This window comes from Scomber japonicus, chromosome 3, assembly GCF_027409825.1.
Source record: "Scomber japonicus isolate fScoJap1 chromosome 3, fScoJap1.pri, whole genome shotgun sequence".
NCBI lineage: Eukaryota > Metazoa > Chordata > Actinopteri > Scombriformes > Scombridae > Scomber > Scomber japonicus.
The window spans coordinates 12961766-12986018 of NC_070580.1; the positions used below are offsets into that span (position 1 = coordinate 12961766).

The 24253-nt window shown below is 40.5% G+C and overlaps 1 protein-coding gene across 1 annotated transcript in view; it reads right to left on the bottom strand.

Moving 5' to 3' along the window:
• Nucleotides 1–4069: 4069 nt before the first annotated feature.
• Nucleotides 4070–24253, bottom strand: part of celf4 (CUGBP, Elav-like family member 4) — a 95653-nt gene continuing 75469 nt past the window's right edge. Inside the window, exons 3-14 of the mRNA XM_053315172.1 lie at nt 23297–23345; nt 16812–16940; nt 15891–15970; nt 15243–15383; nt 13228–13366; nt 11875–12027; nt 11333–11443; nt 10215–10277; nt 9745–9825; nt 7950–8093; nt 6583–6776; nt 4070–4200 (exon numbers count right to left, since the gene is read on the bottom strand). Of these exons, the coding sequence (XP_053171147.1) occupies nt 6649–6776; nt 7950–8093; nt 9745–9825; nt 10215–10277; nt 11333–11443; nt 11875–12027; nt 13228–13366; nt 15243–15383; nt 15891–15970; nt 16812–16940; nt 23297–23345 (1218 nt within the window). The 3' untranslated portion in view covers nt 4070–4200; nt 6583–6648. The remainder of the gene's footprint in view (nt 4201–6582; nt 6777–7949; nt 8094–9744; nt 9826–10214; nt 10278–11332; nt 11444–11874; nt 12028–13227; nt 13367–15242; nt 15384–15890; nt 15971–16811; nt 16941–23296; nt 23346–24253) is intronic.

Below are 24253 nucleotides of genomic sequence, written 5' to 3' on the forward strand. Positions count from 1 at the left end.
GAGCAATATAATTATAAACACAAATATACATAAGGCTTAGAAACACAGTTGCTGACTGCATTGTTTTCTGTAGTTTCAGTCCTTGGAAGTTGGTAAATTCTGAGTTTCTCAAATACTGAAAAGTGGCCGTATGCGATGTAGTGATACAAAGAAGCACTTAAGAAGCAAACTGATCAGTGACAATAATAGAGCTCAGATCTTGAGTCAAACAGCACAAATAAATAAATACACACAACATAAATAAATAAATAAATAAACATAAATAAATGATTCAGATCTGTCTTTGACATCACTTGGTCAATAGGAGCAGTTTTCTCCATCATCTAAGAAGTGCTGAAGGCATGGTCCTGCAGACAGGAACAATGATCATCTGTGGACCACAACAGTGGCCCATGCATGTCATATAAAAACTATTTGGTCACGTACCAACTCATAGAAAAATAATGCCATGAAAGCATGCATATCATCTCAGACATAACTTATAAATAAATATCTAAACAAATAAATAAATGAATAGAACCCATCAAAGTATTTCTTTTATAAAATAGGTCAATGTGTGTCTAAGCTCTAACTGAGGTCAATGCTCTCCCTGACTGTATTCTGGATAAATGCCTTGGTCAGGTCCTACAGTTTGTACCGTATCCTAGCGACTATTTTTTTTTTTTTTTTTTGTACCTGGTTTTAATGAGCATTATCATGTTTTCATTCATATATTTTTTTTAAAGTATTTAAAGTACTTTATCCAGTCCTTGTAGATAGAAGTAAAAGTCCTATAAAATATGCAAACCTATGTACAGAGGAAAACAGAGCAAAAAAAACAATTTACAGTATATTCATCGGTTTATGTATATATTTATATATATATATTTATATTCAAACTTCTGCTCTGTTTCTTGTTGTTTTTGAACCACTGTACTTTTCTTTACTTTTCTCATGTAAACTTGCAGCTTAAAGTTGGAGCAAATGAAGATGAGGTGCTTGGCATTCTTAGTTTCCTGTGGTCGTTCTGCTTCCCCTCAGTTATTTCACTCGACATGGAAACACGGGCTGGGTGAAAAGACATGAGTGATTGCTCAAACAAACCATTTAGAAAAGCGCCGACCGTGTCGACACCTTTTTCAGTTTTTCTTGGAGCAGTGGTGGGGAGCGGATAGTCAAAGAGGGCACACAGTGTGGCGATCAGGGATATCAGACATATGACATTTAACTTTAGCTGTTATTGTTAGTTCAAGGACAGGTCAGGTGGATGTTTTGTACTAACCCACCCTGGATACTGTCAGAGCAAAAAATGATCATGATGGTCATCGGGTTTGCACTGTATGCCATGCTAAGGGCATTGTCACGAAGTGCACACAAATAGAGGCATTCTCCGATGTGTAGTGGCATCTTTTGGCCTCACTGGATTTGGAAGGTAAATGTAAATGTTAAATTATTCAATCAGCTAAAAAGGTTAGACACAGACACGGGGGGAAATGGCATAATGAGCAGTTTATAGGAAAACTAGTAACAGCACCCAACAGGAAGCATTGTCTTCCAAAGTGTCATATAGCCTTATAAATATTCATATCTATAAATATTCATTGAGTAATCTCCACCAGCTGAATATGTGTTGAATGCAGGGTCCAATAAATCCGAGTCTGTTGACCTTTTGCAGGTATATAGTAGGTGTTCATACCATTTTTGTAGACTATTATGAGAAACTGTACGCTAAAGCAATATGAAACTAGCCGGTGATACAGCAATTGTGATGGATAAATGGCTTTTCACACTTATTGCTTCATTTTACAGTTTCATTATGCTTATATTGAATTGCACAAGAATATATAACATAAGGCAATATAACATCTTTTAAAGGATATGCTTCGTGTCAAGTATTACCAGCAGAAAGCCACACATTAACTGCTGGATGGGAAAGTACATAAAACCTCCTCCCTTATTCTGTTCATTCGGAAGCCAGCTCTCTAATTATAACATATTCATCAATATTACATCACCTTCATAACCATTAAAACCTAACGCCAGGACGAATAAGCTCAATCACTTCTCCTATGAAGTCATGTCATGTCAGTCGTAACCCTGAACTTTACCCTAATTTTGACTCCAACCAGTGGAACGTAGTCACAGGTGCCCTGCACACAGCTTCGATAGTTAGTACCTGTGTCAACAGGTTACCTAATGCCCACTTTTATCTGAAGTGTAATCGCATGAGTCTACATTAGTTCTAAATGCTCTTTTTTTTTTTTTTTAAAGACATTGATGGACCAACAGTGGTCGGACAGTTTGTTCAAGTGGACATGCACTGAAGCTCTCTACATGGCTGAGAAATGATATGAATCTGGCTGTAGTTTTGACATCATAATAGCGCATTGGCTGCTTGCAGTAGTGTGTATTTCCTTTTTTTTCTTCTTTTTTGAGAGCACAGTGTTTGATGGCAGATTCTGCAGGTGACAAGGCACACCTTGACGTGGTGACAGCACATACGCTACATGCACTTTACTGAATGCAAAAGAGAGCAAGGGTTGTGAGACGTAATCATTTTGGTTCAAGTTTCAAAGAGAAGTTTGTGTGTGTTTGTGTGTTTGTATGTATGCGTGTGCATGTGTGTGTGTGTGTCTGTGTGTGTGTGTGTGTCTGTGTGAAGCTCAAAAGATATGTTTGGAATAGAGTCGAAGATAATTGTCCTTTTCCTCTAAAATCATTTAGCCTGATTCTCTTAAAGCCTGCTACTGAGATGTGGCTTTTTGCATTTTCAGATAATATTTACACCATATGTGTATTCTCACACATGTATCTTTTAGCAATATATTGTGTGTCAGCATATAGGTAATCAGAGATAGGAATGCCTGCAGTTTTGGGAGCTGCCAGATTTGCGATTCTTCCCAAGCAGAGCAATGTTTCAAACTCCAGCTAAAATCTACAAAAAATTACAGCTCAACATAGTCAGTAGCCGTTCTATATACAGACACACATATATAAAATATGTGCATATAAATACATATATTTGTTTGTGATTAATATCTATTTATCCATATATACTGTATATATGAATACATTTGCTTGAATGCTTGTTATACATATATATGTACTGCAAATATAAACAAGTTCATATATTTCAAACGTTTCTGATGTTATTCTATCTATGAGGTTAGGATGTCAAGTTAAAAAAGATAAGGCTGTGATACGGAGCAGCCCCTCCCATGCACTCTCCATCCCTCCCAAGACAAAATGAGAAAGAGAAAAAAATAAACATTTTGAGTAATTGTAAACTAGCGAAGTGAGAGACCCCATTTGGTCATCTGAAATAGTTTTGCCTGTATTCAAAAAGCATATCAGCAATATATATGTATATATATACATGTGTTGTATATATTCGAAATGTACACTTCTTTTAAGGGCAACTCCTCAACCAGTTAACACTGACTGAAAGAGATGCAGTGGTCCGAGTATATTAGAGCTACAAGTCCTCAGCAATAAAAATGTTTGGTCTTTTGGTCCCTAAAACAACTAAGGAATGACAGGTAAGACTCCCTGGAGACCGTTGCTATGGCTCTCCTTGGCAACGGTATCCCCTGGAAACGGACAGGCACTCCGAGCTAAAGATGGCCATCCCAAATCGAAGCCAATTTGTGTCCTGAAAATATCACATTCCCTACTTAAGTTCTTGCTTCGAGTATTTGTCCCTTCGTGTTTCAAGTCTTATAAATTGGTCTTCAAAAGTCAATTGCCCCAAACTCAAACCATCTTACAGAAAGATCTCCTACGGCAATCCTCTATTCAGTTTTTTAAAAAGTTTGTTTTGTTCTTGTTGGACTTTTGACATCCATATTCCCTTTAAGAGTTCAGTGGGGTTGGTCATTGAAAGTAGGTTTGATATAGTTTCTTTTACTTTTCTTTTCTCCTCATTGTTCAAGTAAAAGTTTTTGTGGTCCAGAAAAAGGTAGCTGTCATTCAAGCAGTGTTTTGTGGGGAAAAGAGGTGTGTATATGTGTGCAGAAGAAAAGGTCCTGGGGCTAGCCAGGCTGGTACAAATTCTCTCTGAGTGCCAAAGTTTTAGTACATCCAAAAGGAGGTGTCCTTGACTCGGGTCATCGCTCTCTCTCTCTCTCCTCTGTTTCTGAAGCAGCCTCAGTGGTCCAGATGTTGAGTTTGCACTCAGTGGCGGGTAGCAAGTAGTCAACATATGATTCAGCTCAACAAAACCTGGAAAGCACATAAGAAATGAAAAATAGTTTAGGTCAAGTAGTATGTAAGGGTTGGCAGACTGAAATATCTCAACAACTATCGGATGGGTTGCCATGGCATTTTTTTGTTCAGGCCTTCATGTATAACCTCTGGAAGAAACCCAATGACTTTGGTGATCTCCTGACTTTCCTCTAGCACCACCATGAGGATGACATTTGCATTTTTTAGTGACATATCTCCACAGCTATGGGATGGATCCCAAATACCAGTGGTGCCCAGATGATGAATACTGTTGACTTTAGTGATCCCCTGACTTCATCTGCCACCACCAGCACTTTTCACATATTCAGTCAGATATCTATACATCTCTGGGATGGATTAGGACAACATGTTATGCAGAAATTCATGGTTCCCACAAGATGTAGTATGATTTTGATGACTTTGGTGATCCCTTGTTTTTTCCCTCTAGTGCCATTATGAAGTTGACATTTGTGGTTTGAAGTGAAACTGCTTTGATGGTTTTTGGAAGAATTGGCACACTGAGTGGTACAGATGTTTATGTTCACCTCATAATGTATGTGTTATATATCATCAAGTGATACAACCAGGTCACATTTACAATTTGTCCAACAGTTTAGATCATGACCAAAAACTAATTGGTACTCTCATCTTTCACAGATGTACTTTGTGTTTGTGACAATTCAGTTAAACATGAAAAGAGGAACATGGTAAACATTCCACCTGTTAGCATTGTCCTTGTGAGCATGTTAACATGTTTACATTGGCATTTAACTCCCACAGCCACACAGGGCTGCTTGTATAGCTGCAGTCCTCTTAGTTTATAGTTTTTGTTCAAATGACTTAATATATTGATATTCAATGAGTGAGTTGTAAGTATCTGAAACTTATGCTTTTATGGTTTTTTTCAACACTTTTGCACTTACTTCCATAATATACAGTAATTCCCATTTTCTTCTTCTATACTGTAGCTGTATTTACATGCAGATGGAGCAGAGCAGCATATTTATAGGACACCTGCCTCTCCAAAGCTTCTTAGCCAGCACAAAGACTGTAAGTTCTGGTATGAATAAACAAAGAACATTTTGCTGAGAAAACAAATCAGTGCTCATCCTACGGTGAGTTAATTTAGAGTCTATGTATTGTACTGTTTTTTGTTTTTGTGTTTTGTTTTTAATTTTTTTTTTTTATGGTATGAATTTGGCTGTCGACTGCTGTTGCAAATCAAATTGCCCCTCAGGGACAATAAAGACTTTCTAATCTAATCTAATCTCTTGGCAGTGACAGTTTTAAACAAACTTCTTTCTCAGTACTCTTTTGTAAATGATAAAGATTTTTTTTTAATCAAAACATCTTAACCCTCCTGTGTCATTAGAAGTTATGTAGCACTCCAGACAGCCTTCTGAATATAAAGCCATCAGTCTAATTACTCTTTACCTTGATAGTGCATTATTATTATTATTTGGATATACTATTAAAACTAAGAATGTGCAAAATGACACTATACTTGTTTATCAATTTAAATTCCCACTCTATATCTCACACAAAAAGAATTTTCTCTAATGTTCTGTATGAAAATGTTTTGATATATCAAAAGGAACGGAGCCACATATTTTTCGTGACACATTCATATGAGATTGCACTATTCTTCCTGCAGTGATTTGCCTCGAGACACTGTCTGGTATGGTTCAGTTAGTTTGTGAGTGGGTGATAAGTTGCCCTTGAATGAAGTCATCAGTGGTGAATGAACGACACAGCCTAAACTCTCCATCACACAGATGAAGGGAGGAGACAAAGAGGAACGGCACAATTACCCGCCTGAGGGGTAATAAATGCCTCTCCCTTGGAAATGATTCCTTCCCTGTGCAACACGCTGAACCATTTACCAATTATCGTTTACCTATAGGATAACGTACAGTGTCACTTACTGTAAAGCTGTTCTACAAAGCAGAGGTGGCTGCTTGTAACTAAATACTGCACCAGTGTGTGTCGGGTGTTTCACTTATGCATGTATGCAGTAGCTGCCAGAGAGATAACAGATAACAAGTAGATTGACTGGACACTGCAGTAAATCTTAAACAATAATGAGTCATAATTATAGTTGTGGAATTAATATTTACAAATGCCTCATTGTACTATCAGCAAAGAGATAACATCTCATCACTATTCTTTGCAAACAATTTGCAGGTGGTCAGCTAATTATTAGGCTTCTGCAAGCATTATATAACATTTATAATAATAATGTTCAGGCACCTCCATATATGGGCTTACCATTAGAGCATTTGTCAATATGATATGCATTTGCTGCAGTGGTTCAGTTAATCACATATCAAACTGAAATGACAGCAAATGTCTTCACATGAATTAAGCATGGTGTCTGACCTGTCTTTCCCTGTGTGCGACGGCTGCCCCGGCCGCCGGGATGGCAGCGGCTGGCTGGGGCGGGGGCTAGTAGGGGCGGTTGGCGTCTTTTGGCCTCTTCAGCTGCACCTTGAGTCTTTTCATGCCGATCTGGAAGCCGTTCATCGACTGGATAGCAGCCTGGGCACTACCTGGGTTATCGAAGCTCACGAATCCTGGGGGAAGGGCAAAGAGAGAGAGAGAGAAAGAGAGCGAGGAATGTGGTTAGATGAAGACGCGAGGAGAGTTTGGGGTTACAATAGAATGGATAATGAAGATGAGGTTAATTAAGATGAAGCAGGGTTTGTATGTGTGATTACAGCTATGAACCTTAACAATAGGAATTCAATCAATTTCATTTATGCAGAAAACAAAGAACAATTAGCATCAAATACATCTCCACATAATACAGCATATCTTAAGCATTAATGTAATTTATATAGTATCCATGTATGTCTGTATAACAACAATATGACAAAAACAACAATAGGATCACAATAATAACAGAGTGGCATGCAAGTAAAATCACAGTATGAACTCGGTGATGGGATTTAAAAGCAAAACCACAGCACACTTGTGCTATATACTGTATATATATCTTTTTTAACGTTTCACTTTTTAACTTCAACTTTTAAATGAAAAAGCATCAAAATCACAAATTAAATCCTGCATCTCAAAATTGCAACATGAATAATACAACATTAATTTTGTGTTGTATTAATGAGCAAACGCTACTTTTGCAAATGGGTTGCACCTGATGGACTCTCCATTAAATATTCCTCACAATCCATTTATATTATGCCACATAATTATACCTTCTGCTAAATTGTGCTGTCAGTGGCACAAAGTGAGACAGCAGTTCTCTATCTTTGCATGCTGTACCGTACTGCTTTTGCTTACAGAGGTAAAAACTGATAGAGAGATAGAGACAGAGAGTCACCCACAATCCTCATAGACAAATACCATCATCTGTATTTAATGTCACAAAAAAGCACAATGGCAACGTAACCACAAACTCTCTTCATCTGGATCACTTTGACTTGTGATCTAAGTGTTGTATCAGTTATATATCATTGAAATATTCATCAAAACGAGAAGCTTCAAAAGGAAAACAGCTTTAATGATTTAAAGAAAATCCAGACACACTCGTTATCCATTCATTCTTTTTAGTAACATCCAGCTTTTGCACAACTGTAGACAAATCCAGTGTTTTGTTTTCATTTGGTTTAAGGGAGGGGGTGTTGAGAGGTTAGGGAGGGGGTGTTGACTGCAGTAAAGAAGGTGATTAGTAAAAAAGAATAATCAATAAATAATCAAATAATCTTTTGGTTTTGTTCATTTTTACCCACCAAAGCATTTACTTTGGTTTGTCGCCCGATCCACAAACACTTTGGAGGAGATGACATTACCGAAAGGCAGGAACATCTGCATCAGCTCTCCATCCCCAAACTCCTGAGGGAGGTGGTAGATGAACAGGTTGCAACCCTCTGGTCCTGCACACAGAAACAGAGAGAGAGAGACAGAGAGAGACAGAGAGAGACAGGGTAGAGAAAAACAGAGATAAGGGGAAAAGGTCAGAGAAAGAGAGACAAGGAGAGAGAGGAGGACGTGGGGTAAGAATGAAAAAACAGGTAGACCACGGTAGGAGGGGACTCAGAGGTGACAGCAAGGAAATGCAAAACAGCAAGAAACCTGAAGGCACAGAGAAAAAACATAAGGAGGATAGAAGAGTGAATCTCAGTGAAAAACCTATTTTGTCAAGCAGCTTCTTACTTCAAATGAACGAGTACCCAATTTTTTTTTTCTTTTTTGCCAAAGTTTTGAGTGTTTCACACAAGAGATTTCTTTTTCTGAATAGTTGGAAAAACATGATGTCACATACTTTCATGCACCAAGCAGCATTTAGCAACATTTGCATCTAAATGTGATGAGAGTCGTGAAGCAGTTTGCTTGCAATTTTAGGGAACTGTCAATTAAATCTGATCAAACCACATCCACACAGCCCTCATGATGAGGTTAGTGGAGTCAGTTTTTGAGTGTAAAATTCTTAATAAGTAATATCTAAGTCCCCTCCCCCTTAAGTTTAAATTTGAGTGTTGCTTATTTAGTTGTGACTTTTTTAATATTAAAGAAAGATAACCAGGATTTGAAACTAATTTTCAGAGGCTACAAAGGTGCAGTGTGCAGGATTAAATGGCATCTAGATTTAGTGGAAAAGGACCCACCAAAACACAATAATTCGTATTTTCAGGGGATTGTGCACTGAGTAATTATTTTAATTCCATTTCTGCCAAATCATTTCTCCTAGATGCCACTAAGTTCTACACATTGCATCTATAAAAAAATACTTCTGAAATACATTTTCTGAATATAAGGCCAAGTAAGTCAAGTTTATGATCATCAGTTGCAAGAGCAGACATGCAGAGCAGTTTATCTCATGAAATGACTGTGGTTGACTGAGTGGTTTTACGTTGGTTTGCTGTAATGGAAAAGTCATGGGTTTACTACTCATAGTAGTCACGTATCCTACAAATGACCACAAAATGTTAAATGGTAATCTCTGGGGTGCCCTGTCTGTTGAAGGGATGTTTTGTGTTATCCACAAGAGGGCAGTAAGGTCCCAAGCATGAATGTCCCAAACCAGGAGGTCATTGGGTTCATGAATAGGTTTACAGCTGTGTAGTGTGCAGTAGTGATAGTAAAGTTAGTTATCCCACTGCAAGCTAACCACTGCAGCACAACCTGACTTTCCAAATATCTTTTATCCTTTATTACCTGTTTCATTATTTAATCTGTTTTAAGTAATTCTCTTTTGGACAGGTTTTAAAGCTGAGAAATTAGAGTTCAAGCAAGTCGATCTTCTCTAATTAGTCCAGGATGATATATTATACTCTGTGTTATTATGAGTATACAGAATATTTTGCTTTCGAAAGTGCTTACTGGCAAGAAATTGCCCCTGAAAACAGAGTGAGTACTGTAAATGGATTGGATATTTTTATTCCAAAAACTGTAGCTACTGGCAACCAGACAAAAGATAAACTGAGAAAATGCATGTATGATTGTCTTCAGTAAGGACATGAAAATGTGTCTATGCCTTCGATTAGTGAATGGTGTGCCGTGTGCATGTGTGTGCGTGTGTGTTACCTTCTCGTTGCTGCTGTGGGATGATGGGCGGAGGGTGGGGGAAGGCTTGGCTGATCTGGCCATATGCAGCAGGGTAGGCTGCTGAGACACACACACAAACACACACCGCGGATCAGATAACAGTCATCACTTGGGCCGCACACACACACACACACAAACACACAGACACACGCAAACAATGGATACATACAAACAATGTGATATATGCAGGGGCACAGCAGGCAATCGATCAGATAACAGACAATAGAGTCTACATGTTGCACACACAAAACAGCAGGAAAAATAAATGGATGTAGTACGACGGCAACACTTAATGTTACATGATCAAAATTCAAATTCAAACAAAGATAAATCTGCTTTCTCTGTCTCACTGGATCACATATGCACACACACACACATAGATGCATAATTTCTCACAGATGCACGAATGCACAGACAGATCAGTGCTGCCGTGAGAGTGACAGACAGACCTGCATACTGCTGGACTCCTGTGTAAGCCTGCTGGAGAGGATCAGCTGCAGTGGGACTTTGAGCTGCTCCAAAAGAGACACAGCGAAACGAAGAAGAAGAAGGAGGAGGTGGAGTGGAGCATGGATGGATGTAGGTATATGTGTGTTTGTGTGTGTTTGGGGGACGGGGGAGGGAGGGGGAGTGGGGGGGTAGAGTGAGAGAATTGAGACAGACAGATCAGGAGAGAGATGGAGGGAGAGTGAAGATGGAGGGGAGGAGGAGAGGGCACAGAGGAAGGCGAGAGTAATATATAACAAGGGTGAGAGGGAGGAGGGAAGGAAACCAGAGGCGATGGAGAGAAGAACAGACAGGGGAAGAAAAGCAGAAAGGTTAGAGAGCCGAACAGTGCTGTGTCAACTCGCTTCGCTTTCAGTGTGTTAGGAACTGAATTCTAAATCTCCCTCTCTTGCTGGGCTTTTTACTTAATGTTCCTCCCAAAGCATTTCGAAAGTAGCTCATTTTCCCTCCCCCAGAAAAGTAACTTTGAAAGACCACAGTTCAAACACAAAAACAACACATGGCTCCACTATCACCACAGGAATGGAAAACAGGTGTACCGAACTTGTAACTATTATACACACATCCTATCAAACATTATTATATAAAATAAGAAATATACTTATTTCCCTGACTGTACTTCAACATGTAAAACAGGACAATTACAACACACACTCACAAGACTGCACTGGATGCACTTGTTGCTGTCACTTCACATGTATAAAGTTAATTAATTTAAAATGAAATGTAAACAAAATAACTCTCCCTGCCCTTTAAAACACACTAGTAACTACCACAGATGCTGGCTGTGCCACACTTTATAACTACCCATCTGTACACATGCACATTAAGTACATCACTGAGAACACACACACACACACACACACACACACACACACACACACACACACACACACCAATAACCCCACTATTACTAAAAACCCAAAGAAATACTGAATACACTGGGGACTAACATCAACACTGAAAAATGGTTCAGCCAGCCAGAATAAAGGGGGAGAAGTAGGTTGAGGGGTGTGGGGATGGGGAATCAGGGAATCGGGGAAAAGGATGGAAGCGCTACCTTCAGAAAGAGAAGAGAGGAAGCAGCCACCCTGAACCCCAAAACAACTCCGCGGAGCCACGCCCAAGCCATTTTTCTCCGAGTCCTCCCTAAAAACCACCTCCTGCAACACTGGGGAGACAAGAGTGCAAAAGGAAAAAAGAGAAACATTTTTCTTCCACCTCTTCACAGACAAAAACCAAAAAGCCACGGCTCATGACACAAGCGCATACTTAGGCTCCAGCAGCCTTTAAGCACCTTTGCCAAACACTCATCTCGTCGACATGCTCACTGTCTTTGGGCTACGTTTGTCTGGCCTCGGCCTCCTGAACGTGCTTCAAGGCAATTCACGCCTGTAAGCTGGCAGCATGCACACTCTCCTGTTACAATGAATGAGTTTACTGCAGAGTGTGTCTAGACGGATTGAAGCTTTTGCCTTGTTTTGTAATAATGGCTTAACATAACAGTGTATTTATAATGCGTACTGCATTATTTTGATATTTTTCCGTACCACTGAGAGTTTTGTTGTGTTGCATATGTGCCCCTGAATTCATCAGACTTACCAGGGTAATGGTGTATCCCGTTGGTGAAGACAGCCTCTGCAGGGGGCTGTCCATTTGCCTGCGGGGGCGGCATGCCAGTAAAACCATTTACACTAATGGGGGAAGGGATGCTGGTCACTGTGGGGGCGCTGATGCCTGGAGGAGTGCTGCCACCTGCAGCCACAGGGCAGGCGAGCAGGGAGGGAGGAAGGGAAGACAGAGACAAACAATGAGCATTACCCACCAAGGCATTGTGGAGAAGTTTTGCTTTGACTGGCCACCTAGTAACTCTGCAAATGTCAGAGGGGCTGGTGAAGACACTAAATGTCAGGACTGATTTCTTGTCCCAGTATGGCCCTTACTGTGACACAACAACAAGTATTAGATGCTAATCTTAGACATGTTGTATGAGAACAGTGAGAGAACAGTCTGCTGATGATATCAACTGGATACCAATTTTATTTCCTCAGTTAATTGCCACACAGTGTGTCATGTGTATTTGCAACCCCTTCATATCTAGTAGAGATTCTATGTGAAAATACACCCATTTAAATCCACTGCACTGTGTTCCTCAACACAGCAATGCAACACTGAGGTCAACAAGGAACATGTTATTTTCTATTCATTGGAAGTCATAGACATTTTAATCTAGATTGTAAAAAATATTTTCTTTGCGGTCGGTTTTCTGATGCAGATGAACGTTGTGTTATGTTGACATAAATTTGACAGAGAAATATCAGATGCACCAGATAAATGCTCTTTGGACTGTTATATTTTATTCAAAATTTGGACCACAGTTTAAACATGTCAAAAACTGAATATTTAATACAAAATATTGATCTGTTTAAATTTACAATTCTTAGTGCATAAGTGGTTGAACAGGACAGAACAGGTTGCACCTTGTTCTGCATTCAATGGCGCTTGTAAGTGCTGTCTGTCTGACCGATGTACCTTTTTGCCTTATCTGTAAACTTGGCTAATGTTGTTTTATTGGCTAGTGCAAAGTGGAAGAAAATAGAGAGACATGCTCAGCAGATAATGAAACTAAATATTTTAGGAACTAATGTGAGAAAGCAGGTAGTTTTTGACACAGTACATACAAATATGATGGTTTTGCTGATTTGTAAAATATAACTGCCTTATAGTTATGTTAGCTTGACATTGATTGATTAATTGATTGAATAAATACAAGTTAAAAAAAGCTGTATTTCAGCTGTTGTAATGCAAGGCAGGAAAAATATATTCTACAAATGTTCTGCTTTAATATATTCAAATATCTATATGTTTAGTGTAATAGTTTCCATTTCCTTGACAGAGAAAAATACATAAAAACTAACTATGGTGCTTTAATATCTGATCTTTTACCACAGTTACCTGACGTGGGGGTCAGCGGTGCTCCTGGGAGGCCATTGATGGTGGCCATATGCTGCATCTGGGCAGCAGCAAAGGCCGCCATTGGACTGAGGTAGCCCCCCTGGCCTACGGACGCCATCAACGCTGCCTGCTGCTGCACCTACAAAGTGGAAGAGATTGCAATTATGAGGATTAATAAAAAGAAAATGGGGAAAGACTTAGAGATTAAGTTAAAGAATAGGTTCACAATTTTCACATGCCCAGATGTACAAACTCTTTGCATTCATACTAGTCATAAGGAGATCCCTTCCTAATAATGTGGTGAAAAATCCACAGTCCTCTACTGTGCAAAAATACATTCTAAACTGTATCTGAAGTTAATATGAGGCTTCAGTAGTCTGAGTTCGACACACCAAGTGAAAATCTTTAAAGTTGCAATCTTTTTAGTACCAAAATCCATCTTTGTGTTACTATCCTTCCACCGCAGCACAGCATGGAAACATTGGGGAAGCACAAAAAGAGAATTCTGTACTCAAAGGACGAAGATAAAGAAAATACCCACATGATTTGATTAACTCAGACTACTGAAGCCTCATACTTATTTCAGATAAACTTTGGAATGTATTTTTGAACAGAACAAACAAGGACTGTAGATTGTGTCCCCAGTATTGTCACAATCCTGTGTTTCTCTATGCACCACAGACTCTCCCTTGCACAGTGTCACTACTGAAGCCCAGCCTGTTCCCGAGCCGTTGACCACCCTGCCGACACTCGGCCTGTTCCTGTTCCCAAGCTGTTGGCCACTTTTGCTGATGCCCAGTCTGTTCCTGATCCGTTGGCCACTCCTGCTGATAGCCAGCCCGTTCTTGTGCTGTAGTGGTTTCCTATGTCTGTGCTTCAGCAGCCTGCTGTACCAGCTCACCTGTCTGTCTCCTAGCCACTGGACTCTGGTTCAGTACTTCAGCTATTAGACTCTGGTCCTACATTCCAGCAGCTGGCCTCCAGTCCTGTACCTTTACTGTCTGGTCAACCTCCAAAATGACTCTGCCCATATGTCCTGACATGAGGTTGACCTCCAGAGCGGCCCCACATATATCCAGAGGGGCTCTGCTGATCTGGTTGATCGTCTTGTCTGTCTCCAAAGCTGTTTTGCCTTTCTGTTTGCCCTCCAGAGTGACACTGTCTGTCCTTCCTTCCAGTTGTCCTCCCAAGCGATTCTGCCTATCTTTCCTGCCTCCCAGTCACCCCCAACCACACCAGCTGCAACTCATAACAGTAATAAAGCCCTCTACAAATACTCAGCCCTGCCACTTTGAGTCTTCCAGATCGTAGACTCTGCTACTTGTCAGTTTACGATGCTTCAAGGCACTTCTCATGCATTTATGCTGTTTCCCTGTTGTTGCCTGTTTTCCATTGCCAGCTCAATCCTCAGACCCCTGTTCCCAGTTTCTAGCCCAAGCCTCAGCTCCTGGTTCCCAGTTTTCAGCCCAAGCCCCAGCCCCAGTTTCCTAGCTACCTGCCCACACCTACCAGGTCTGCATTCCCTTTCCCAGTCTTTATAATAAATACTTTATTTATATCATATCCCTTTCTCCTCATCATTGAGTCTGCACCTGGGTGCACCTGCTCCATCCATTGAGACGTATGGCCAGTATGAACCAGATCAATAAGATAAGATATTCCTCTATTAGTCCCACAATGGGGAATTTTGCACCAGACTACTGTTTTAGGACAAACTTAAAATAATGTGAACCTCTCCTTTAAGAGACAAAAAAGGAAGAGTAAGTATAAATGAATAAGTACAGAGTATTGAATTGTATAAAATGTGCACCTCATTCGTACTAAATGATATATAGTAAATGAATACAGACATTAAACATCACATCTATATCCAGTACAGATTATTGTTGGAGGTCGATCATCTTTTTTGTTTTTGCAAATTCATATGTGAGCTTGGCTGAAGCTCTTCACTTAATCTCCGTGGTTCACTGAATAAATAACTGTGGATAAAAAAGACATTTTGCGGAGCGTCTTGCCTGAGCGTAGGCTCCGTAGGCTCCAAACTGCAGGGCCATAGGGTTGAAGATGCCCATCTGACCAGCCATCTGTTGCATGCGGCGGATGGTGCGCTCCTTATCCGTGTCGGCGAACTTCACCACCAGACTGGATGAGGCACCCTGTGCACCCACCCATCCACCCACACACATATAAACACACAAACGCCAGGCAGTACATGTTAGTGTGTACCAATGGACACATGACATAAGCTTCTGTTTGCACTTGCACACTCTAAAAAGCATATAAATACTGTATTGGCTTAATTTCTTTGACCACAAGAAGACAAAGACAAGACAAAGAAGGAGGAAGCTGAGTAGTTAACACTGATGACTTTTAGCAACAATACCCTGCATTTGAATGACGCTAAGACTGAATGAAGTCTCTGTGTAGAGTTTCTTACATGTGCTCTGATTTTCATCAACTCCTCTCATATATCCTGCCAAGCCAACAGTTTTAAAGCTGTAGTTTGCCCCTGATGGGTCAAAGGCAGGGGACAAATTTCCTCACTGGGATTAATAAAGTATAGCTTAACTTTTTAGAAGGTAATTAAACACTATGTGACTCATATCTCTCCGTGACTCACCTCTCTCACAAAAATCTACATGCTCACACACACAGTTACTCACAGGCATTGTCTGGCTGCCGTGTAGTGCACTGATGGCTGCCTGAGCTTCAGCATGAGAAGAATATTTTACAAATGCACAGCCTAAAAAAGAGTAAGAGGAGACAATAAGTAAGCGGGAAAAGAGACAGTGGAAAACTAAAAAGAAAAAAGTTATCTGAAAAGAATATTACAGTATTAAAGCAGTTGGATCAGCTGCTGATTGACGCTCAAATAAGCAAGTTAAACATGCCACTCTGACACCATTAACAACTTGGGGATCCTCTGATGGGGCTTAAAATACCACAGCATTCTGGTGTCGCTTACTATTGACAAGCCCCGTTGATGAATTTGAGTGATCAAGTTCCCAGTAATTATTGAGCTAAAGCCCACTTAGCCGAGTAAGCTGGCTGATGAGGCCTTGTTAATGGAGCTTCACGGAGGAATCAGAATGATCAAGCCCACTGTAATCATCAGGCTTAGTTATCATCGGGCCACATTGATTGGCTGCTAAGCTCGCTGATGAACTTCATGCACTGAACTTGTGTAGCACTCTGACTACATTTTGAAAGGACATTTTTCTGGCATGACATGAAGCCCAGTGGTTAATAAGGAGGTTAACTTAAGTTTTTTTCTCTTTATCAGAGTGATGTAGGTTGACTCATAAGGTTAATGGGGTTCATCTGTAAAGACTTGCTGGTTTATATCTCTCATCCCTGTGGACAAAGCTTTACGATGGCATTTACTGTTGAAATTTACAGAATCTACAATATTCTTATGTAACCACTCCTCTGATGATTGTGAAATAGCCCCCTTTGACACCACTCAACATGGAGTGGTTTAGGAGAACTTTGCAAAGTCACCAACTTTGAAAGGCCAAATCATTTCTGTGCAGTAGCCTGTGAAAACTCTGCTGGCTCAAAGTCATAAACAGCTATAAACTCACCTTTGCTGTTTCCATCGGGACCTCTGAGGATGGTGCATTCCTCGATGCTGCCGAAGGACTCGAAAAGGCGCCGCACGTCATCTTCTGACTGTTGCTTGTTGAGCATGCCCACAAAAAGCTTTCTGTCTTCTAAAAGAAAGAAGGAATAGGTCACCATCAGAGGATGAGAGATACCTTTTTATATACACATCATGTTCCCTGTGACAGCAGCAGTTGTCTTCATCCCTAGCTGCATGCAAAAACATATCATAAAATGCAACAAATGACCTTAATGAAAATTAAGAAAGAAAGATGACATGTTATCAACCTATTTGTTCATGTTACAAACACATATTTAGAATTCATCAAATTAGCACTAGTCAGATTTTTTTTCCTTTTTGGTGACTTGGGGATAGCGCTCCCTAACAAAACTTATATCTTTATAATATTTGGCATATAATAGCCTCATAAATTTGTGGCCACCTAATGAATGCAAGTCCAACATTCACTCTCCTCTGTTTTGGTCTCCTCAGGGAACTGTTTGTTTAGCTGCTAAATGCTTCACTTTGTTCACATGATAGTCACCAACTTCTCTTTGCTGTTTGGTGCTGAGCAGGTAGTGTACAGTGAGATAATCTCCACTGAGAACAGCTTCCTGCTGTGTCTGAAAATGTAGTTGATGAGAATGACCCAAATAGCAAAGTTGTGGGCTGTAAAACCAAAACAGTTGGAAGCTGCTAAAATGCTTTGTAAGGCTGCAAAGAACTGTGAGTTTGGTGTTAACACGTAGATATTTGATCCAAAGATATATGCTGTCTCTGTCCTATAAGAACACACAGGTGGCATGATGCCCACATGGGTCACAGATGATTGTGTTACAGCAAAGCTGCCCGATGGTAACATAACAGTGCTCCTTCATATCATATTTAATACTGCTTTCTCAGTTTGTGTCTGCAGTAAATATGTGTTAGTGCAAAGTTAGTGACAAAAATACCTTTATTGGCTAATTATTCACACTTAGCTTTCAACTTGTCTGGCTTAACATTTTAGATAAGTGGCTAATATGAATCTTCATACTGTCTGCACTGTGATATTGCCATGCCAAAACCAGGCAGAATGAAGCAATCCTCTTTCTGTTTTAGGCAACTCCTTTCCTGCTGTACTGGTAGCAAGTACAGCACTTTGTGTGCCAAAGTTTACAAATGAACCAGAAAATGAATCAATGCTAATGGCCTGCTCATTGGTTTATGGCAGCCAGCCACACCTGAAATTTCACCACTCCACCAGTCTTTGTGCACAGCATTATGTTTTGCATTTTTCCCAATTTATAGTAGCCAGAGTTCCCCGCCCTGCTGTCTTTGTCATGGCTAACACCACCATTGGCTTGAAAAGGCTGTAGCTAGCCACATGGCTCCTCACATACACATGAAGTCACCAGCTGCTTCTATTTATCCAACAACAAGCTTATCAGTGGACACTAGGTTTACGCTATTAAAACCCAAATCTCACCACACTCCACACACTCCACTTGCTAGTTGCTAACCAGTGTTAATGACCTGATCCCTCACTGGATTCCCACCACACGAACACTGCCGAATTAGTTAGATGTAGTGCTGAGCCAAGTTGGAAGTACTGAATGGTCTGTGTGGTGGTGGGTGCTTTTTACCCTGTGCAAAATACACTTGATTTGAGTCTATAAAGAAGTCTTCATGCTCCTGTAGAATTTTCTGTCTCCCAAAGTCATTGATGCACCAAAGTAACAACCAAAAAAGAAATATGGCAGTCACTTCTGTTCCTCTCACACATTATCACGAGTGAAAAAAAAACTTTGTCTCATGTGAACACAACAGTCCATTCACACTCTCTGCCTCTGTGCAGCCTCGACACTTCTCACTCAACCTGCATTCAGCGTCCACTGTGTCCACAGAAGCAGCCTTCTGTTAACTGCAGCTCCCGGGGAGCTGAGAGGACACCATTCAATGGATGCTGGAGACGGGAGACTGCCATGTCCTCACACAGGCAGCTGCTCTGATGACTTTCTACGAACATCCCCTGCTGATTGGCTAGAATAGTGTTTTGTGGCTCAGTCTGAGTCACTTTCTTTCTCATTTATGGGGCCAGGGCTGTGTATGAACATCTGATTCTTTTCACCTCACAAAGTTTATTGAACAATCTTTCTCACTTTCTCTACCTTTAAGTATTTCTCATTTAACTAATTTAACATTAGGTATTGTAAATGTTAAAGATACATTTATTTTCATAGAACTGAGTAGGCATAATATATGATACGATATGATTATATTGTAAACTAACTTCGACTTGTGTGTCAATCCATGGGTCTGACCTGTCACACCATCAGCCAATAATTACACATCAGTCATTTAAAACTCCTACCTGTATGTAAGTAATTGTGTCTGTCACAAGTATTAAATATGACAGACATGATGGTGTGCCTTTCCTTGAGTCAAGGGATGAATAAACTTTAACTGAAGTCTAAGTTAAGGCTGCAAAAAGTCTTTCCAGGGGGCTCCAGTTATATAAAGCAACACATTTTGTTAGTATTATTAAATGTGCATCACAGACAGGATGCCAGTGCTTGCTCCACAATAATGAGACAGCAAGTTGCACTGTGAAACAAATAAATGAGAGAAAAAAATAAATATGTTGCAATAGAAATAACAAGTTATATGTGAAAGTCAAAGGTTATGTTGAATCCAGCAAACAGCTACAAATATGTGAGGTTGGGGGAGAGGATAACCTGTTGTTACACTGAAGGGATGGTACACATTTTTGTGTAGTTTTCTGGACAGGGTTAGATCATAAAAAACATATCCAGTCATACCAATTTATAATATTTGTTGGTTTATTTCTCATTTATAGACACATACCAACTACTATACGGTTGTTCTCTTCTATCTTGGAGGAATAATAGGCATTTAGGAACGTTTACTGAGAAGCCTGTGAAAGCAGCACGAGCCTAAACCAAGTCTTTTTCAAAAGTTTCTTTAACAAACTTTTTTTTGCTGTAAAAATGAATCAGAGGATGATATAATCAGATACAAATTCTACATGTATTGGCTTTAATAAAATATAGGCTGCTGAGCGTTGGTTCATTAGTGTCGGCACATGATGCTGTGATTGAGTCACTGAATAAGTGTTTGAGGGAAATCGTGAGGCAGACGTTCAAAGTGTGTTAGGGCTCAACAGTAGCAGATGTGTCAGTGTGCAAGGCAGTCTGTTTTTACATTGCACAGAATCTGAGCTTTGTGGAAATGGATGTATATGTGGAAAAATTAATGAGCCTTGGTGCAATTGCCTCTGAATACGCTCTGCAAATTAACGTGTGTGTGTGTGTGTGTGTGTGTGTGTGTGTGTGTATGTGTGCGTGCCTGCGTGCTTAGGGTCCGTTCCCCGCTGCCTGTGCCTGACAGGGTGTCCTTGCCGAGTCAACAAGACTAATCTGCGCTCTGGCCTTGCACTGGGGGGGTTGGGGGTTGGTGGTGGTGGTGCTGAGGTGTTTACAAGAGTGGAGCGCACATCAGGGGTGGAGGACACACACACATACCCCCGCCTGCACACACGCACGCATGCACAAATCTTGAAATGTTTGCCGCCCAACCTTCTCGTACACACACACACACACACACACACACACACACACACACACACACACACACACATACACACACAGTACACACCTCATTGGTGGCTGAAGTCAACAGTTCTCCAGGGAAGGCACCAATAAACATTACATCTTTCTTTGGGAAAGGACTGTTAACAAACACTCACACACACATACACACACTCATATTCACACGCTCATATTCAGCTAGAGAGCAAATCAATATACACCAAGAAGACTTAGAGTTTCAACAACGATGAACAGCTCTCTCTCTCTCTCAAACACACAGACAGCATATGACAATGACTCTTCCTGATTTCCCTCTACTGTCATATTCAGTTGGCAGGGGTATTACCAAATATTACAAGGGAACCATGAAATGTATTTGTATACATATACTGTACATTGTATTGTTTCACAGGATTATCAGTTGCACTTTTTAGCTGTTCCTTTGTCCCTAACATTATAAATCAGTCAGTGTTGGAAAGTAACAAAGTATATTGTACAATTTTGAGGTAACAGCACATTGCTTGAGTATTTCCATTGTATGCTACTTTATACTAATACATTTCAGATGGAGGTATTGTACTTTTTACTCCATAACATTCACTAGACATCAATTACTCGTTGCTTTTCATGTTAAGATTTGACATTAAAAAAAACATATAAACTTATAAAAAGATTAAATGAGTAGCTCCAACTCCTTACAAAAAGCAGTGCCTAGTTGGAGATTTTTTAATATTTCAGATGTCTATGAGTTGTTAGCACTTAGACCAAAGAGTGTTTTCGTCTCTAAACTTCTCAGATGGTTTTATTCAAATGGCTTTTTGAGGTCCAAAGAGATGAAATGATCTACTATTCAGAATAGAGCAAAACTTTTAACTTTTAACTTCTTTAATAATTTCATGGCCAGCCAGATTTTTTTTGTGACCTGCAGAAGGGGGCCCACCCTTAAGTTTGCAATCCACTGGACTAAACTGCCCAACTGTATGTAAAACATTCAATAGTTGTGATACTTTTGCTGATAATACCCACTTAAAGGGCACATGTTATGCAAAATGCACTTTTCCCATGTCTTTTCAACATGAATATGAATATATATTATATATATGTATATACTGTATCTTAGATAGACCTCCCCCAAGCAGACAGACAGCCCTAACCCACTGAAACCTACTGAATAAACTTTTAAATCAAATCAAATTTATGTTGTTTACTACAAAAACTACTGCAAAACAGTTCATTTACTTGGTAACATTGTGTAACTTAAATTATCACCAAAGAAGCTAACTAGCTCAGACCATGAAGCTGTAGTGGCTCGGTATTGGCAGAGTGTGTAAAATCAAACCCAGGCTAATGTATCCATTCTATTCCACAGATACACTTCATGTTACTGTAACACTAATATTAGTGAAGCTACTACAGCTCTGTTGCAGTATGAATATGAATTATGCCAACAAGCCTCAGTCTCTCTTGTTGCGGCCATATAATCCTGCATTGTATCACGGCCAGAAAGTCACACTCAGTTCTGGAGTGGGGCGTGGGGAGTAGCAGCTCGTTTGCATGAGCACAGAAACAGCCCGTGGAGAACAGGGCAGAAACAGAGGGGTGTGGAGGCATGCTAGAATACATAATCTCAGTGGTATTATTAGTAAAAAAAAATCAAAGAGTTTTGGGGACCTCAGAGACCCATATTACTTTATTGAAAAGGAGTATAATAAGTGACCTTTAAGTAAAGAATCAGAGTACTTTTTCATCCACTGCAATAGAAATGACAATACCATGTCTGACTTTGTATTTTCAGAGAAAATCTATGGGATAGAGACAGACAAAGAAATAGACACAGAAATCATCTTAGAAATTTGGGAGAATAGATGAGTTTGGTAGAAGTGGGCTGAGGACATATAGTATCTACAGAGGAAGACAAACCCCCCGAAAAGACCACGGTATTGACGTCCTGCAATGCCCTCACTTTGCTTCCTCACGCGCAGTGTTCACCTCTCTTTCCTCCCGCTCCATCAATCATACTCAGAGAGCCACCAAACTAAATAGAAGAGGATGTCACACAATTTCGTTTCCTTTCCGTTTTCATTTTTTCCCCGTTACAGGCTAAAACCTCTTTCTCAGCCCATATGCTTCTCCTGCTTATCAACTTTCAAGTCCTTGCATGCTCTTCTTCTTTTTTTGCCTCCTTCTCTCCCTCTGTCTTGTGGCTGAAGAACTGCTCTGGTGCCAATTATATAAAAACTGCAAAGTTTAAAAAGACTCCAGCCAAAAATGGTCAAACTGCATCAATCTTCTCTTGTACAGACCATTGATTGATGTCAGGAGCAGGTCACTACATGTCTAGACATAGGAAATGTACTTTAAGCTGTCATAGTTGTCAAAACAGTGCAATGCACACAAAATACCAGACTAGACCTCCACATTTCATTTGGTTTGAATCAGAAGCACATTTGGTTAGAATGAACTTATGACATTAGTCAAATAGGATTTGCTAAGTTGTAGAGAGCGTTATTAAAGGTGTTTGACAAAATAGTGACCTGTTTTCCCCTCAAGCATGACAAGATGCGTGTTTGTGTGTATACGTGTGCATGTGCATGCATCAGTGCATATGATGAAACTCCAAGAAAGGAGCTAGAGGCCATGCTGGCTGACGCTGGCGAGGAAGAGCGCTGTTTACATAATGTGTTCTGAATACTGGAGGGTCCGGCCAGGCCACGCTGTCAGCCTGCGTCGAGGTACAGGGCATCGTGTAATGGGACAGATAATGGTGAGGCTGATACGCACAGGCAGTATGTTTGTAGGGCTAGAACAAAGGGAGAAAGAAGAAGGTAGCAAAGGAAGAAAAGGGGAGAGGAAAGGAAGGAAAAGAATACAGTACCTCCTCGACTCTCACTGTCTGCTGGCTTCACCTGGATAGGTCTGTTCATCTGTTATACAGAGAAAGAGAAGTGAAGAGAGGAAAGACAGACCAATAATAGAGAGAGAAGGGAGAAAAAGAAGAAAACAAGAGACAAAGAAACCAGTTAGCAACATGTAACAGCACATGTTTTACCCCTCCCATCCCCAAAATAACTTTTTTAGAATCACTCAGCCAAATTGCTGGTAAAGTGTATTGAAAATCTCCAAAGCTGTAGCACTTACAGCCACTGGGGGAATAGCTTGTTGGGAATATTGGCTGGAAATATTGTTTGATCTGAGATGAAAAGCTAGAGAAGGGTTGGAAAGGGGGACAGACAAAGGGGTGAAGGGGATGATAGAAAGAGGGATGGCAGGAGGTTGGTAGAGAGGTAACTTTGGGTCAGCAGAGCTACTATGACTTTGGATCATCTTTGTGTCTGCCTTTGGAAGCTCCTGGGCCATCATGATGTGGTCTATGTGGACCTTGTGTACTCAGAAATACACACACGCACACACACACACACACATGCCACACACACACACACGCATGCTCATGCACACGCACACAGCTGCAAAAATCCACACATAGGAGCACAGTATGTGTGGGTTTTCAAACTCTTAAGCCTCACTACAAAATGTTCTTTGCAGAATTTCTTCTCAGCCTCACACACAAGCTTGTACATACAAATGCACCCCCCCCCCACACACACACACATGCACACACACTGTCTGTCCCCCAGTGAGACCTTTCCACAGTGTGTCCGCTGAGGCCCTCCTTTCATTTCACTCCTGCCTGTCAAACCTTTCCTCTCCGCCTCGCCACCCTGCTAAACGCTCGCCGCCAATCAATTTTTAATAATGCCAATCGCCACGCTGCCAGGAGTAATGGAGGGAAGGAGGGGAGGTGGGGAGGTTCGAGAGGAGAGGAGAAGATGGG